Raw genomic sequence first — 18528 nt, forward strand, 5'->3', positions numbered from 1 at the left:
AATTGTCTTTTAAAAAATCAATCAAAAAATATGAGAAAAATTCATTTACAAAAGAATGTATAGAAGAAAGGAAGTTTCAATTAGAAATTCAAATTGGAGGGCCCTTGGGTGGCTCAGTGGGTTAGGCCTCTGCCTTCAGCACAGGTCATGATCTCAGGGTCTGGGATCAAGCTCCACATCAGGCTCCCTGCTCAGTGGGAAGCGTGCTTCTCCCTCTCCCCCTCCCCCTGCTTGTGCTTCCCCTCTCGCTGAGTCTCTCTCTGTCAAATAAATAAAATATTAAAAAAAAAAGAAATTGAAATTGGAAGAATCTGGAAGACAACCTCATTATCTAGGTATATCCATATTATAATATTGATATTTCTAAAAGATTATTAAGAAAGGAAGGTATATTATATATTGTTTTAGAGAAAATTCATGATGCATTTATATGCATCTAATGTTTATATGTAATATAAATGCATGTAGTCTGTGTGCTATAGTTGACTATATACGGGACCTAAAAACTCACTTAACAATTGATTTTAAAAAGCTAACTTCTATCTGTTCACCTGCATTTCAGATGAAATCATGTCCACTATATCTACTCCCCTTTGATTTAACTTAGGAAAAATAGCTTAGGAGCCAAGAGACGTATAACTTATTTCTAACTCTTACTAGTTGTTGACCTTGGACAGGTTATTTCAAGTGTCTCTGTCTCAGTTTCCTCTTCTGTAAATAGGAAAAAATAGTATTTTTGAAAAATAAAAATCTAATCATGTCACAGCTCTGCTTAAATCTACTTATTTCCATCTCACTCAGAAAAAGTTCAACCACAGTTTACAAGGTCATTATAAAACGACTCTTTCCAGCATATATCTTTCTGATCACAGATCCCAGATTCTCTCCTCTTTGTTTACTCACTGCCCCCATACTGGTCACCTTTGGGCTCCTTATACACAATGAGACTGCCTGCCTCAGGATTTTTGTACTTACGGTGCTCTCTATTATGAATCATCCATTTTTATGACCTTTTCCCTCTCTCCCATTCTATTTTATGTTGATTACATGCATCACACAATTGCTTGATCCTCTTCCTTTGCCTCAATCTCTTCTTGTTTGCAACCTCTGCTATCCCACTGCAAGCACATAACTTTTATACCCAAAACTCTACCATGGTGACTGAAATCACTCCCAGGACTCCAACCATTATAGCTCTGTGAGGCTTTTCCACTTTTCAATCTTTAGCCATTTTTCCTGTTGTGGTATTTGAACTGCAATTAATTTTACAATTACAATTAATTCTACATTTTGAAAGATTTTTATATTTTTTTAAAAGTTTTTTATTTAAGTTCCAGTGAGTTAAAATGCAGTGTAATATTAATTTCAGGTGTATAATATAGTGATTCAACACCTGCATGTAATACCCCATGCTCATCACAGCAAATGCACTCCTTAATCCCCATCACCTACTTTTCTCAAACCCTAGGCTATAAGTTTCTTAGTAGCTGATATATTTTATAAATTTTATATCCCAGAAAATTATTCTTCAGTGGTTCCTGTGTGGCTCAGTAGGTTAAGCCTCTGCCTTCGGCTCAGGTCATGATCTCAGGGTCCTGGGATTGAGCCCCACATCAGATTCTCTGCTTAGCAGAGAGCCTGCTTTCTCCCTTCTCTCTGCCTGCCTTTCTGCCTACTTGTGATCTCTCTCTCTCTGTGTCAAATAAATAAATAAATATTTTTTAAAGAAAATAAAAATATTCTCTATAACATAGAATATAATGAAATGTTGGCTGAAAGAATGAATACATGAACCTGAACATATTTAATACCAAAATGTTTAAAGGAGTGATATGTGTATAGACCAAAAGGAAAGAGAGAGAGAGCTAGGGAATGGGAATTAGATCTCACTTAAAAGTAGATGTTTCTCATTAGAATCACTTATAAGAATAGGCAGAAAATATGAGAGAAAAGAAGCATGGATAGTATCAAGGAGAAGGTGTGGGCATTTGGAAGTTCATGATAACTTTACTTTTCTTAATAGTTGTAGGCCTTTGAGGGGCGATTCCTCCAAATATCTCAAAGATGTGGTCTCTTCACTGAACAGCAGGTTTAGATCCTACATTCCCTTATATAATCGTCAGTCACTTACCTAGGTACAAGCCTCTTGTCAGCTCACTGTCAAAAACACTCCAAGGCTCCTTGCCTTGCTCCAACAACGAGATCACATCTGGCTTAGGAATGCAAAGACCTACTCATAAGAGAGGAAAGGAGACTTTTTAGGTTGTAGGTGTCCCAGGACACAAATCCTATTCTGTGATCAGCAAATAAATTGGAAGGGCCACAAAAAAGCAGAGAAGGTGGAGCTTTAGCCTTAGGTCCAATGAAGCTATACATTCCCAACTCTAAAAAGCTCAAGTTATGTCTGTTGGAACAGGGAGAAGAAATGGATAGGATATATGAAAGGAGTTGAGAAAGTCTTCTCAAGGGAAGAAAATGTTCCAAAGGGCTCTAGACTTTTTGGACAAAGGTATACTTACCGACTGAGACCAGGTTGCTATAATTCTCCAACATTACATATTTGTATAAATTCCTTTGAGTTGAGTCCAGGCATTCCCACTCTTCCTGAGAAAAGTCTATAGACACGTCTCTGAATATCAGAAATCCCTGAAAAAAAAAAGGCTCCGAGTTACACTCATGTAATGAAAATAAATGACTTCGAGGTAGGAAAGATGAGAAACATAAAAGGAGAAATAAAGGCGAGTTTTACAGAGAAGGAGAGAAATGGAGCACAAACCGGTTGGGCTCAATACCCGTGATGTGGTTGAAAACTAGAGTTAGTGTTAATCAATGAGCAGGCCTCACATAACCCAGCTCCTGCAGATAAAAACTCCTGTGCACAAAGAGAATTCCAAGATCCATTCTCATTTAAAATTATACTAAATCCAATTAAGAGGAATATCCAGTTAAACAGCTAGCTGGTATATAGTATATTCTCAGTAAAGAGAAATACCCTTACGTGTCCCTTTCCCCCTTGTAAAATCAAGTTATAAATAATTAGTAAACTCTTGGAAGGGTATGAGAGGATAAAATTTTGGAATAGTAAGAATATAAAGAAGATCCTGATGTTTTCAACAATCAGAAAGCAGGTCACATGAAAGGTACCAGAAAATAGAAACACAATGTTCTGCAAAATAGTGTCCTGAAGGGGCACCTGGGTGGCTCAGTTGGTTAAGCGGTTGCCTTCAGCTCAGATCATGATTCTAGGGCCTTGGGATTGAGCCCCGCATTGGGCTCCCTGCTCAGCAGAGAGCCTGCTTCTCTCTCTCTTTGCCTGCCCCTTTGCTTACTTGTGTTATCTCTCTGACAAATAAGTAAATAAATAAAATCTTTTAAAAAAAATAGTGCCCTGAAATGGAGAAATAAAACAAAATTTAAAATGTAAAAATTTTGCAATACTGGGAATAAACTGTTGACTAGAGTCATTTAACCAGCCAAAATTCACACAAATGCACGGTTGTATAAATCATTTCTAGAGAAGCAAAGAATCAAATATGTATCTCCTGTGTACCTTTTCTATTTTGTTGTTTTTTATTCTTTTATTTATTTTATTTAAATTCAGTTAGCCAACATATAGTAATTATTTTATTTAAACCAGATTTTTCAGTTTATTGACGTACAATCAACAAATGGATTATATATGCTTAAAGTGTATAACATGATGATTTGACATATGTATACTTTGTGAAATGATTACCACAATTGGGTTAATTAACACATCCATCACCTCACATGGTTACCGTGTGTGTGTGTGTGTGTGTGTGTCTACCCTTTTTTTTTTAAGATTTTATTTATTTAAGAGAAAGAGAGGGAGAGAGCACAAGCAGGGGAGAGGGGCAGAGGGAAAGGGAGAAGCAGACTCCCTGCTGAGCAGATCCCAGCACCCTGGGATCATGATCTGAGCCAAAGGCAGATGCTTAACCAATTGAAACAACCAGACACTCCAAGGTCTACTATTCCAGCAAATTTCAAGTCCATAACACAGTATGATTAAGTATAATCATCATGAGGTACATTAGATTCCCAGAGTTTATTCATCTATAACTGAAGGCCTGTACCCTTTGACCTGCATATCCCTACCTCCTCCAACCCAGTTCTTAGCAACCTCCACTTTATTCTTTTTCAGTGAATTGGACTCTTTTTTTTAATCTCACACATAAGTGAGATCATTACAGTATTTGCTTTTCTCTGGCTAATTTCACTTAGCATGATGTCTTCTAGATAACATCCATGTTTTTGCAAGTGGAAGGATTTCCTTCCTTCTTCACTATATCTTCACTATATGTCACAGTGAAGATATTGAATCTTCACTATATGTCACTGTCTGCCTATCTATCTATCTATCTATCTATCTATCATCTATCTATTTAGATATCTATAAAGATACCTCACATCTATTTTATCCATTCATCGCTTATCACTGATGAGTGGACACTTAGGTTGTTTCCATACCTTGGCTATTATAAATGATGCTGCAGTGAAAATGAACATGGCAGTCCAGATATATCTTCAGGATACTGATTTTGATTTCTTAGTATTTGTACCCAGAGGTAGGACTGCTGAATCATATAGTAGTTCAATTTTTAATTTCTTGAGAAATCTCCACACTGTATTCCATAGTGGCTGTACCACATTATATTTCAACCAACAGTGTAAAAATGTTCCTTTTCCTCCACTTCTTCACCAACACTTATCTATTGTCTTTTTGGTAAAAGCCATCCTAGGTATGAGATGATCTCTCATTGCAATCTTCAACTTTCTCTAGTGATTGTTGATGTTAAGCACCTTTAATATGTCAGCTGGCCATTAGTTATGTCTTTTCTGGGAAAATGTCTATTCAGGTCCTTCTCCCATTTATAAAACAGGGTATTTGGGGGGTTTTTTGGTTTTGGGGTTGTTTTTTTTTTTTGCCATTGGGTTATATAAATCCGTATATATTTTGGATATTAATGGCTTATCAGATATACGGTTTGCAAATATTTTTTCTCATTCCATATATTGCTTTGTCATTTTGTCAACTGTTTCCATTGATACACAGAAGATTTTTAGTTTGATGAAGTCCTACTGAATCTTACATTTGGAAATTTCCAACTGAACCCTAGTGAGGCAGTACCTACCAATTGACCCTGCCCACCAGGAGCGTGTAAGCATATTCTCACACTAATACCTAATTTCTATATTGTTGCCAATATGAGAAGTAAAAATGGAAGTTCTCATTTACATTTCAAATAATGTTGATAATTATTTTTATAATATTATAAGGTTGACTACTTCTGCCTAGTTCTTACTGCAGTTCCTATAGTATGAATTATTTTTTTATAGTCTAGCCAGTTCTTAATGAAGTTAGTGTTTTTCTCTTATTGAGATTAGTAATAAGTTATAATTTGCCACAAATGTATCATAGTTTGTCACTTGTACAATAGGCAAAAAGTCATACTTGAGAATCTTTTCCACAAAGGACTCCTGGGCTTGCATTATTAAAAAATATTATCTTCTTTTCAAGCTCACATGGAACATTCACCGAGATAGACCACATTCTGGGCCACAAAATATACCCTAACACTTAAAAGAATAGAAATGAGACAATGTCTACTCTAAAATAACAATGGTATTAAACTAGAAATTGACTAACAGAAAGCTAATTAGAAAATCCCAAAATATATGAAGATTAAACAACATATTTCTAATAGGTCAAAGAAGAATGTTCAAGAGAAATTTTAAAATATTTTAACTAAATGAAAATGAAAATACAGTACTATCAAAATTTATGGGATGCAGCAAAAGCAGTGCCCAGATGGGAATTTATAGCAATTAACATATATATTAGAGAAGAAGAAAAGTCTGAAACCAAAAATCTAAGTTCCATCTTAATAAACTAGAAAAAGAACAAATTAAATCCAAAGGAAAGGTGCCTGGGTGGCTCAGTGGGTTAAGCCTCTACCTTCGGCTCAGGTCATGCTCTCAGGGTCCTTGGATCAAGTCCCGCATTGGGCTCTCTGCTTGGCGAGGAGCCTGCTTTCTCCTCTCTCTCACTGCCTGCCTATCTGCCTACTTGTGATCTCTCTCTCTGTCAAATAAATAAATAAAATCTTTTAAAAAATCCAAAGGAAGGAGAAAAAAAGAAATAATAAGAGAGCAGAACTCAACGAAATTGAAAACAGGGAATCAACATAGAAGACAATAAAACCAAAGGATATTTTTTAAAGATCAATAAAATAAATAAGTCTCTAGCTAGACTAACTAAGAAAAAATACAGAAGACATGAATTACTAATATCATAAATGAAAGAGGGGATAGCACTACATATTGCATAAATATGAAAAGATAATAAAATAATACTATGAACAATTATGCATACAGATTTGATAAATAGATGAAATGAAATAATTATTTGAAAGATAAAGTATGCTGGGGCACTTGGGTGGCTCAGTCATTAAGCATCTGCCTTCGGCTCAGGTCATGATCCCAGGACCTTGGGATGGAGCCCCACATCAGGCTCCCTGCTCAACAGAAGGCCTCTTTCTCCCTCTTCTACTCTCCCTACTTATGTTCCCTCTCTCACTATCTCTCTGTCTGTCAAATAAATAAATAAAATCTTAAAGAAAGAAGGAAAGACAAGGTATGCCAAAACCCATACAAGATAAAGCAGACAATCTGAATAGGTGTTAATTCTATAAATGAAATTGAGTCAATAATTCATAAACTTCAAAAACAGAAAGCACCAGACTCAGATGTATTCACTCAAATGTATTCACAAATACATTCACTCAAATGTATTCGCTCAAATAATTGAGGAAGAAATTGTTCCCACTCTCTATAATGTCTTTCAGAGGATAAAAGCAGAAGGATTACTTCCTAAGTCATTCTGAAGCCAATATTAATCTAACACCAAAACCAGACAAAACATTATAAAAAAAAGAAAGAAAGAAAGAAAACTGCAGACCAGTATTTCTCATGAACGTAGATGTAAAAATCCTTACTAAATAATAGCAACTGAATCCAAGAATATATAAAAAGAATTATTTAGCATGACAAAATAGGATTTATCCCAGGTATGAAAGGCTGGTCCAAACCTTGAAAATAAATTAATGTGATCCACCACATGAACAGATTAAAAAATTAAAATCCCATGATCACGGGGTGCCTATGTGGCTCAGTGGGTTAAAGCCTCTGCCTTCGGCTCAGGTCATCATCCCAGGGTCCTGGGATTGAGTCCCGCATCGGGCTCTCTGATCAGCGAGAAACCTGCTTCCCCCTCTCTCTCTGCCTCTCTACCTACTTGTGATCTCTCTCTGGCAAATAAATAAATAAAATCTTTAAAAACAATCCCATGATCATATCAAAAGATTCAGAAAATGCTTTCAACAAAATCTAACATGCATTCATGATAAAATTCTCAATAGAATCACAGACAGATAAAGATGGTGGCATAGTAGGGGAATCCTAGGCTCACCTGGTCCCATGAACACAAGTAGATGACTATCAAATCATCCTAAATACTCCAGAAATCAACCTGAAGACAGACAGAACAAACTACACAACTAAAGTAAGAAAAGAGGCCACATTGAAGAAGGTAGAAGTATGGAGACATGCTTCATGTGAGAAACAGATTGTTGGTGTTGCAGAGGGGAGGGAGCCATAATCATAAAGAAGTGTGAGAGAGAGGAGCACACAAGGGAACACACAAGGATAAAGTTTCCCCAAAGCCACTGGCTTAGGGAAAAATGAGGGGCTGAATTTTGGGAGTTCTTGAAATCAGTGGAGCTTAAAGCCTGGAGTTTTTAAAGTTAGCAGACTTGGCTGGGATAGAGTCTGGTGGGCCCTGTGCTATTCCTGGAGAGAAGGTAGGCAAATGACCCAGGGACAGATAGCACAGAAACAGTGATTTGAAGAACTCCTGGGACACAGAGTGGGGAGACTATTCACTCTGCTCAGTGCATCAATAAGACACAGCATTCACAGAGACACCTCTCTATAAACAAATGGCCAGTACCATTACCCTCCCTTGCCCCTCAGCATAAACACAGAGCCAACCATGGGAGGCACCACAGCTCTACTACTGGCTGCCCAACTTGAAAACACCAAGTTCGAGCCCCCTGTGTGTGGGAGAGACTGCCCTTCTCAGTCATGCTTGCCTCAGTCCTAGTGCAGCTGGTCCCTCCCCCAGAAGACCAGGACAGACCCCAGACGACACCATGTCTCCCAACCAGAGAGTTCTGCAGGACATCAGTTCTGGTGGAAGTAGTGTCAGCTCCGATTTCACAAGCACACCAGAGCACACCTAATTAAAACTTATTATATTGAGGCCAGGGGCCAAACACTGCTCACTGCAGGCAAGGAGAGTCTCTGCAGATGACTGGCCTGAAGGATAGAGCAGCCAAAACACAACAGCAGAGCATACTCAGCACATGCCAGAGATCTTCCTGAAGCACCAGGCCCTAAGCACTACATGACCTCGTTCAGAAAATCATTACTTTCAGGAGCAGAAGATATAACTGGCTTTCTAACATTGACAAGAAGGCAGATGCCTAGAGAAAACACAAAGATAGAAAAATTTATCCCAGATGAAAGAATAAGATAAGGCCAGGGAAAGGGATGTAAATGAAATGATATAAATAATATACCTGATGGAGAAACAACAATCACCACTAGGCATGAGAAATGAACAGAAGACATCAATGAGACACTTAGAACAGAGAGAAAGAGTTAAAAAGTAATTAATCACAGATGAAGAGTGCAATAAGAGACTAGAAACACGTATGATGTAACGAACATCAGGCTGAGAGAAGCAGAGGAATGAATACATGATATAGAAGAAAAAGTAATGGAAAGTAATGAAGCTGAAAAAAAGAGAAAAGGAACACAAGAATAGACTTAGGGAACTCAGTGAGTTCATCAAATGTAATCACATTTGTATTATAAGAGTCCCAGAAGAAGGAGAAAAAAGGTGGAAGAAAATTTATTTGAAGAAAAAGCTGAAAACTTCCCTATATGGGGAAGGAAACAGACATCTAGATTCAAGAGGCAGAGAGAACTAATATCAAGGGGGACCTGGGTGGCTCACTGGGTTAAAGTCTCTGCCTTTGGCTCAGGTTGTGATCCCAAGGTCCTGGGATTGAGCCCCGCATCAGGCTCTCTGCTCAGTGGAGAGCCTGCTTCCTCCTCTCTCTCTGCCTGCCTCTCTTCCTACTTGTGATCTCTGTTTGTCAAATAAATAAATAAAATGTTTAAAAAATCAACAAAAGCAAGCCAACACCAAGACATGTTGTAACTAAGTTTGCACAATAGGGTGATAAAGAAAAAATCCTAAACACTGCAAGACAAATGAAGTCCCTAATTTATAAGTGAAGACCTGTTAAGTCTAGCTGAAGATCTCTCAACAGAAACTTAGCAAGCTGAAGCAAATGCCATGATATATTCAACATGCTGAATGGGAAAAATCTTCAGACAAGAATACTGTCTCCAGCAAGGCTATCATTTGGAATAGAAGGAGTTCCCCCAGACAAGAAAAACTGAAGGAGTTCATGACCACTAAACCAGTCCTGCAAGAAATGTCAACAGGGACTCTTGGAGTGGAAAGAAAAGACCAAAAGTGACAAAAATAAGAAAGGAACAGAGAGGGCGCCTGGGTGGCTCAGTGGTTTAAGCCTCTGCCTTCAGCTCAGGTCATGATCTCAGGGTCCTGGGATTGAGTCCCGCATCAGGCTCTCTGCTCAGCAGGAAGCCTGCTTCCCCCTCTCTCTCTCTGCCTGCCTCTCCATCTACTTGTAATTTCTGTCAAATAAATAAATAAAATCTTAAAAAAAAAAAAAAAGAAAGGAACCGAGAAAAATCTCAGAAGCAATGACAAAACAAGTAATAAAATGGCACTAAATACATATCTATCAGTAATTACTCTGACTTAATGGACTAAAATGCTCCAGTCAAAAGACATAGGGTGTCAGGATGGATTTAAAAAAATAAGACCCACATATATGTTGCCTACAAGGGATTCATTTTATTTACTTATCTTTAAAGATTTTATTTATTTAATTGAGAGAGAAACAGAGCACAAGCAGAGGGAGGAGCAGAGCAGGAGGAACAGAGATAAGCAGACTTCTTCCTGAGCAGGGAGTCCAACACGGGCTTGATCCCAGGACCCCAAGACCACGACCTGAGCCAAAATCAGATATTTAAGGGCACCTAGGTGGCTCAGTCTGTTGAGCCGCTGCCTTCAGCTCAGGTCATGATCTCAGGGTCTTGGGATTGAGTCCCGCATCAGGCTCTCTTCTCAGCAGGGAGCCTGCTTCCCTTCCTCTCTCTCTGCCTGCCTCTTTGCCTACTTGTGATCTCTCTCTCTGTCAAATAAATAAATAAAATCTTTTTAAAAATCAGATATTTAACCAACTGAGCCACGCAGGTACCCCCATGGGGCTCATTTTACACCTAAAGACAGGTGCAGATTGAAAGTGAGGGGATGGAGAACCATTTATCATGCAAGTGGCTGTCCAAAGAAAGCCAGAGTAACAATATTTATATTGGATAAACAAATCTTTTTTTAAAAATTTTATTTATTTATTGGAGAGAGAGATCATGAGCAGGGAGAGGAGCAGAAGGAGAGAGAGGAGCTGAATCCCCACTGAGCAGGAAGCCCAATGCAGGGCTTGATCCCAGGACTCAGGGATCATGGCCTGAACCAAAGGGAGATGCTTAACTGACTGAGCCGCCTAGGAGCTCCACAAACAAGATTTTAAAACAAAGAGACGAAGAAGGGCACTATATCATAATAAAGGGGACAATTCAACAAGAAGGACTAACAATTATAAATATTTATGCATCAACATGGGACACCCCAAATATATAAAATGAAACAAACATGAAGGAACTCACTGATAATAATACAGTAATAGTAGGAGACTTTAACATATGGACAATGGACAGATCATCTAAGCAGAAAATAAGAAACAATGGCTTTGAATTACACACTGGATCAGATGGACTTAACAGATACAATCAGAACATTTCATCCTAAAGCAGCAGAATACATATTTTTTCCAAGTGTACATGGTACTTGTCCAGAATAGATTAACACTAGTTCACAAATCAGTCCTCAACAAAAGTACAAGAAGATTGAGATCATACCATGCATATTTTCTGACCACAATGATATGAAACATGAAGTCAACCACAAGAAAAAATTTGGAAGGACCACAAATACATGGAGATTAAACAACATGCTACTAACCAATGAATGGGTCCACCAGGAAATCAAAGAAGAAATAAAAAGCAAATTGAAATTAAAACTACAGTCCAAAACCTTTGGGATGCAGGGAAAAAATGGTACTTAGAGGAAAATGTATAGCAATACAGGCCTACCTTAAGAAGCAAGAAAAATCTCAGAAGATAGGAACAGACACTTCTCCAATGAAGACATACTATCTACAAGACAATGGCTATCAGACACATTAAAAAATGTTCATCATCACTAGCCATCAGGGAGATTCAAATTAAAACCACATTGAGATACCACCTTACACCAGTTAGAATGGCCAAAATTAGCAAGACAGGTAACAACATGTGTTGGAGGGGATGTGGAGAAAGAGGAACCCTCTTACACTGTTGGTGGGAATGCAAGTTGGTACAGCCACTTTGGAGAACAGTGTGGAGATTCCTCAAGAAATTAAAAATAGAGCTTCCTATGACCCTGCAATTGCACAACTGGGTATTTACCCCAAAGATACAGATGTAGTGAAAAGAAGGGCCATCCGTACCCCCAATGTTCATAGCAGCAATGGCCACGGTCGCCAAACTGTGGAAAGAACCAAGATGCCCTTCAAAGGACGAATGGATAAGGAAGATGTAGTCCATATACACTATGGAGTATTATGCCTCCATCAGAAAGGACGAATACCCAACTTTTGTAGCAACATGGACGGGACTCGAAGGGATTATGCTGAGTGAAATAAGTCAAACAGAGAGAGTCAATTATCATATGGTTTCACTTATTTGTGGAGCATAACAAATAGCATGGAGGACAAGGGGAGATGGAAAGGAGAAGGGAGTTGAGGGAAATTGGAAGGGGAGGTGAACCATGAGAGACTATGGACTCTGAAAAACAATCTGAGGGTTCTGAAGGGGCGGGGGGTTGGAAGTTGGGGGAGCCAGGTGGTGGGTATTAGAGAGGGCACGGATTGCATGGAGCACTGGGTGTGGTGCAAAGAACAATGAATACTGTTACGCTGAAAATAAATTTTTTAAAAAATGAAAAAAAAAAGCAATAAAAATCTCAAATAAACAACCTAATCTTGCACCTAAAGGAGGCAGAAAAAGAACAAACAAGACCTAAAACCAACAGAAGAAATGAAATAATAAGACTAGAGCAGAAATAAATGAAATAGAAACTAAAAACAAACAAACAAACAAATATAATGGATCAATAAAACCAAGAGCTGGTTCTTTGAAAAGATCAACAAAATTGTTATACCTTTAGCCAAGGTCATCAAAGGGAGGGAGGGAGGACCGGGGGAAGGGAGAGAGAGGGAGAACTTAAAGAATTATAAATGAAACAGGAGAAATAACAACCAACACCACAGAAATGCAAAGGATTGTAAGAGAATATTACACGAAATTACATACCAACAAATTGGGTAACCTAATAGAAATGGATAAATTCTTAGAAACATATAACCTCCAAGAGGGAGAGAGAGAGCTAAAGAGAGAAAGGAAGGAAGGAAAAAAGGAAGGAAGAGAGGGAGGGTGAGAGGGAGGGAGCAGGAGAGAGAGAAAGAGGAAGGAAGGAAGAGAAGAAAGGAGGGATACAGGGTAGGTGAGAGGGAGGAAGGGAAGGAAGGAAGAAAAGAAAGAAAAGAAAAAAACAAAGAAAAGAGAACGGAAAAGAAGGAAGGGAAAGGGAGGGGAATCTCTCAAAACTGAATCAGGAATAAATAGAAAATCTGAATATACTGATTACCAGCAAATAAATTGAATCACTAATCAAAAATTTTCCAAACAAACAGAAGGTCTAGGACCAGATGGTTTCACAGGTGAATTCTACCAAAGATTTAAAGAAGACTATTCTCAAGCTAACCCAAATAATGGAAGAGGAAGGAAAGCTTGCAAATTAATTCTATGAGGCCAGCATTACCCTCATACCAAAACCTGACAAAGATATCACTAAAAAAGAGAATTACAGGCCAGTATCCCTGATGAACAGAGATGTAAAAATCTTCAACAAATACTAGCAAATTTGATCCAACAATACATTAAAAAAACCATTTACCACAATCAAGTAGGATTTATCCCTAGGATGCAAGGGTGGTTCAATATTCACAAATCAATAAATGTGATATATTGTATCAAAAAGAGAAAGGATAAATACTATATGATCAGTTCATTAGATGTAGAAGAAGCATTTAACGAAGTACAACATCCATTTATGATAAAATCCCTCACAAAGTAGGGATAGAGGGAACATACCTCAATAAAATAAAGGCCATTCACAAAAAGCTAACATTATCCTCAATGGGGAAAAACTGAGTTTTTCCTTTAAGATCAGGATGTCCACTCTTACCACTTTTATTCAAGACAGTACTGGAAGTCCCAGCTACAGCAATCAGATAACAGAAATAAAAGCATCCTGTTGTTAAGGAAGAAATAAAACTTTCACTCTTTGCAGATGACATGATACCACATAGAAAACCCTGAAGACTCCACCAAAAAAAATGGTAGAAATGATAAATGAATTCAGTAGAGTACCAGAATAGAAAATTAACGTTGACAAATCTATTGCATTTCAATGGAAGTGAAACAACAACAACAAAAACAACAGTGTAACAATACTTATATTTAACAAAATAGACTTTTGAAAAAAGACTGTAACAAGATACAAAGAAGGGCATTATGTTACAATAAAGGAATCAATCCAACAAGAGGCTGGGTATACAGCCAAAGAAAATGAAAACAGAATTTGACTGCATACACTCAATCCCATGATTATTGCAGCATTGTTTGCAATAGCTAAAATATGGAACCAACCCAAATACCCCTCAATGAATGAACAGATAGAATAGATGTGATACGCACAATAGAATATTACTCAGTTGTGAGAAAGGATATCCTTCTATTTGCAACAACATTGATGAACCCTAGGCACATTATTCTAAAAGAGACAAGTCAAAGACAATTACTGTGTGATATCACTTAATATATGGAACCTAAAAAACTAAGTGTGTAAAAAATAGAGTAAAATGGATACAAGGGGATGGTGGGAGTGGATAAGAACAAAGATGTTTAAGGGGCGCCTGGGTGGCTCAGTGGGTTAAAGCCTCTGCCTTCGGCTCGGGTCATGATCTCAGGGTCCTGGGATCGAGCCCCACATTGGGCTCTCTGCTCAGCGGGGAGCCTGCTTCCTCCTCTCTCTCTGCCTGCCTCTCCATCTACTTGTGATCTCTGTCAAATAAATAAAATCTTAAAAAAAAAAGAACAAAGATGTTTAAGGGTACAAACTTGCAGTCAGTAGTAAATAAGCCACAGAAATCCAATGTACAGTATAATGAATATAGACAATAATATTATACTATAATTATGGGATAAATATTGCTACATTGGCCATCATATTACAATACAAAAATGTAAGAAACTAATACACTGTACACCTTAAACTTAGGCATGTTATATCTCAAATTTATTCAGTAAAAAAAGATCAATGGAACAATGTAGTCCAGAAAGTGTTGCACATAAATAAAATCACATAATCCCTGATCTTTGAGAAAGGGGCAAAAGAAATATAATGGAACCACAGACTTTTCAACAAATGGTGCTGGGGAAATTGCACATCCACATGCAAAATGAATCTAGATAGAGTATCTTGTACAAAAATTAACTAAAAATGGACAACATATTTATATGTAAAATGTAAAACTATCAAACTCCTAGAAGTTAACATAATAGAAAGTCTAGAAGATTCTGGGTTTGGTGATGAATTTCTAGATATAACACCAAAGGTGTGATCCATGAAAGAAATAACTGATAAGCTGGACTTCATTAAAATTAAAAACTGTTCTGTTGAAAGATGATTTCAAGAGAATGAGAACACAAGTCACAGAGTGGGAGAAAAAATTTGCAAAAGGCAATCTGATAAAAGACTATTGTCCAAAATATTTTTTAAAACACTTTAAACACAATAGGAAAATAAACAACCACATTTAAAAATGTGGGCCAAACCTTAATAGAAATCTCATCAAAGAAGATATGCAGATAGAAAATAAGTCCATGAAATAATGCTCTACATCATAAGTCAACAGGGAAGTGCAAATTAAAATAACATGGAGATACTACAATACACTTATTACAATGGAAAAAATCTTGGACACTGAGAACACCAAATGCTGGTGAGAATGAAAAAATGACAGGAAATTTCATTCATTACTAATGGAAATGCAAAATGGTTCACATACTTTGGTCGTTTCTTATAAAATAACATATACTTTTAACACACAATCAAGAAATTGGGCTTCTGGGTACCCAAAGGAGTAAAAAAGTACTCCTTTTTTACCCAAAGGAGTAAAAAAAAAAAAATTTACGTCCGCACAGAAAACTGCCAATGGAGGTTCATAGCAGCTTTATTCAGAAATTCCAAGACTTGGAAAAAAAAAAAAAAGATGTCCTTCAATAGATGAATGGGTAAATAAATTATAGTACATTGAGAAAATACAATATTATTCAGTATTAGAAAGAAATGAACTATCAAGACAAGAACAGACATGTAGGACTTTTAAGTGCATTTTACTAAGTGAAAGACTTAGCCAATGTAAAAAGACTATATTCTGTATATAATTCCAATTATATGACATTCTAGAAAAGGCAAAACTAGAGACAGTAAAAATATCAGTGATTACACGAGCTGTGGCAATGGGAGAGAGATAGGCAGAACACAGATTTTTAGGGCAGTGAGAGAGATAGGCAATGGGAGAGAGATGGGCAGAATACAGATTTTTAGGGCAGTGAAAATAACTCCACTGGATGCTATAACAATGGATATATGTCATTATATATTTGTCCTAAACCACAGAATGTACCTCAAGAACTAACCCTCACAGAAACTGTGGACTTTGGGTGATGATATGGCAATGTAGGTTATAACAAATGTTCTACTCTGGTGAGGGATGTTGATAATGGGGGTGTTGATACATGTAAGGCCAGAGAGTATATGGGAAATATATGTACCTTCTCAATTTTGCTGTGAACTTAAGACTTCTCTTAAAAAAATAGTCTTAAACACACACACACACACGCGTGCGCACACAACACCCACACACACACATGCGCAGTAACAGGTGGGTGTGAATCTATGAAGAAGCAATGTGTCAAGAAATAACAAAAATTCTGTGTTATAAGATTGTGTGTTATAAGACAGAAGACCTGTCTTATAAGAAATGGTAAAGGACATTTTACAATTTTAATGAAATGAATTTTAAAAGCAACATGATACAAACATAATGATTCAAAGGGGCACGGACACCCCAATGTTTATAGCAGCAATGTCCACAATATCCAAACTATGGAAAGAGCTGAGATGTCCATCAACAGATGAATGGATAAAGAAGATATGGTATGTATACACACACACACACACACACACACACACGACAGAATCAAAAAGAATGAAATCTTGTCACTTGCAATGACATGGATGGAACTAGATGGTATGATGCTAAGCAAAATAAGTCAGAGAAAGGCAAATACCATCTGATTTCACTCATATGTGGAATTTTTAAAAAATGGATGAACATGGGGAAAGGCAAGGAAAAATAAAATAAGATGAAAATTAAGAGGGAAGGAAACCATAAGAGATGCTGAACTCTAGGAAACAACCTGAGGGTTGCTGAAGGGGAGGGGATGTGTGTGTGGGGGAGAGATAATTGGATGATGGACATTAAGGAGGGCACTTGATGTAAGGAGCACTGGGTATTATATGCTACTGATGAATCACTAAATTCTACCTCTGAAACTAATTTTAAAAGGCATATGAAGATGTAAACCTCACTGGAAAAGACAAAGACAAAATACTGTAATACCGTAATGGCGTCATGTATATTTTAACACCAGTAAAACAGTTAAAAGATATAAGTATTAAGAATAACCATAACCAGATAAAATATGCTAATGGAAATACAATATAAAATAAGCAAAATTTAACATCAATTACATAAAGTGTGTGGAGAGAAATAAAGTGTAAAGTTATGTATGCAATTGAAGTTGTTAGAAGATTAAAGTAACTATTATAACTATAAATTATTTGATTTAAGCCTCATGGTAACCACAAAGGAAAAACATATAGTAGGTAAACCAAACAAAGAGAAAAGAATCACAGCATATCCGGAGAAAAATTCATCAACTACAATGAAGAAAACAAGAGAGGAATAAGAGAACTACAAAAAAGACAAAATATTAAGAAAATTTAAAGTCCTTGCCTATTAATAATTACTTTAAATGTTATATTCAGCTGGCCAGCATATAATATTGGTTTTTATGTAGTGTTAAATGATAGTAATAGTAAAATAATTAAAAAATAATAATTACTTTAAATGTAGAGGGACTAAACTTCCCAACCAAAAGACATAGAGTAGCTGAAAAAACAGACTGAAAAAAAAAAAAACAACCCAGACCCAAATAAATGCCGTCTATAAAAGACTCACTTCAGAATTAAGAACATACATTGGCTGAAAGTGTGATGTGGAGACATGGACGTGGCAACAAAACAAAGCAGGAGAGGCTATACTTACATCAACAAAATAGACTCTAAGTCACAAATGTTCACAATAGACAAAGAATGTCATATTTTGATAAAAGGGATAATACAACAAGAATATATAGCAATTATAAATATATATGCACCTAATATCAAAGCATATAAATATAGAAAGCCAATACTAACAGATCTTTAAAGGGAAAATAGCAATACAACAATCACAGGAAGCTTCAACATTCCACTGTCATTAGTGGATATAGATCATCCAGACAGAAAGTCAATTTTAAAATGCAGAACTGAACAACAAAATACACTAAATGACTAACACACATATACAGAGCATTTCACCCAACATCAGCAGATTACTCATTCTTCTTAAATAAGTAACATTATTCAGGATACATCACACACAGTCATAAAACAAGTCTTAATAAATTTAAGAAGGTTACAACGGATGAATTGATAAGGAAGAAGTGGTCCATATATAACAGACGAATGGATAAGGAAGATGTGGTCCATATACACTATGGAGTATTATGCCTCCATCAGAAAGGATGAATATGCAACTTTTGTAGCAACATGGACGGGACTGGAAGAGATTATGCTGAGTGAAATAAGTCAAACAGAGAGAGTCAATTATCATACGGTTTCACTTATTTGTGGAGCATAACAAATAGTATGGAGGACAAAGGGAGATGGAAAGGAGAAGGGAGTTGGGGGAAATTGGAAGGGGAGGTGAACCATGAGAGACTATGGACTAT

At 36.9% G+C, this 18528-nt stretch overlaps 1 protein-coding gene across 1 annotated transcript in view; it reads right to left on the bottom strand.

The window, feature by feature from the left end:
* Positions 1-18528, bottom strand: part of LOC132005603 (zinc finger protein 383-like) — a 61227-nt gene that overhangs the window by 6423 nt on the left and 36276 nt on the right. The window contains exons 2-3 of the mRNA XM_059382909.1: positions 2520-2646; positions 2132-2230 (exon numbers count right to left, since the gene is read on the bottom strand). Coding sequence (XP_059238892.1) covers positions 2132-2230; positions 2520-2646 — 226 coding nt within the window. The remainder of the gene's footprint in view (positions 1-2131; positions 2231-2519; positions 2647-18528) is intronic.

The sequence above is a fragment of the Mustela nigripes genome, chromosome 17 (genome assembly GCF_022355385.1).
Source record: "Mustela nigripes isolate SB6536 chromosome 17, MUSNIG.SB6536, whole genome shotgun sequence".
Classification (NCBI taxonomy): domain Eukaryota; kingdom Metazoa; phylum Chordata; class Mammalia; order Carnivora; family Mustelidae; genus Mustela; species Mustela nigripes.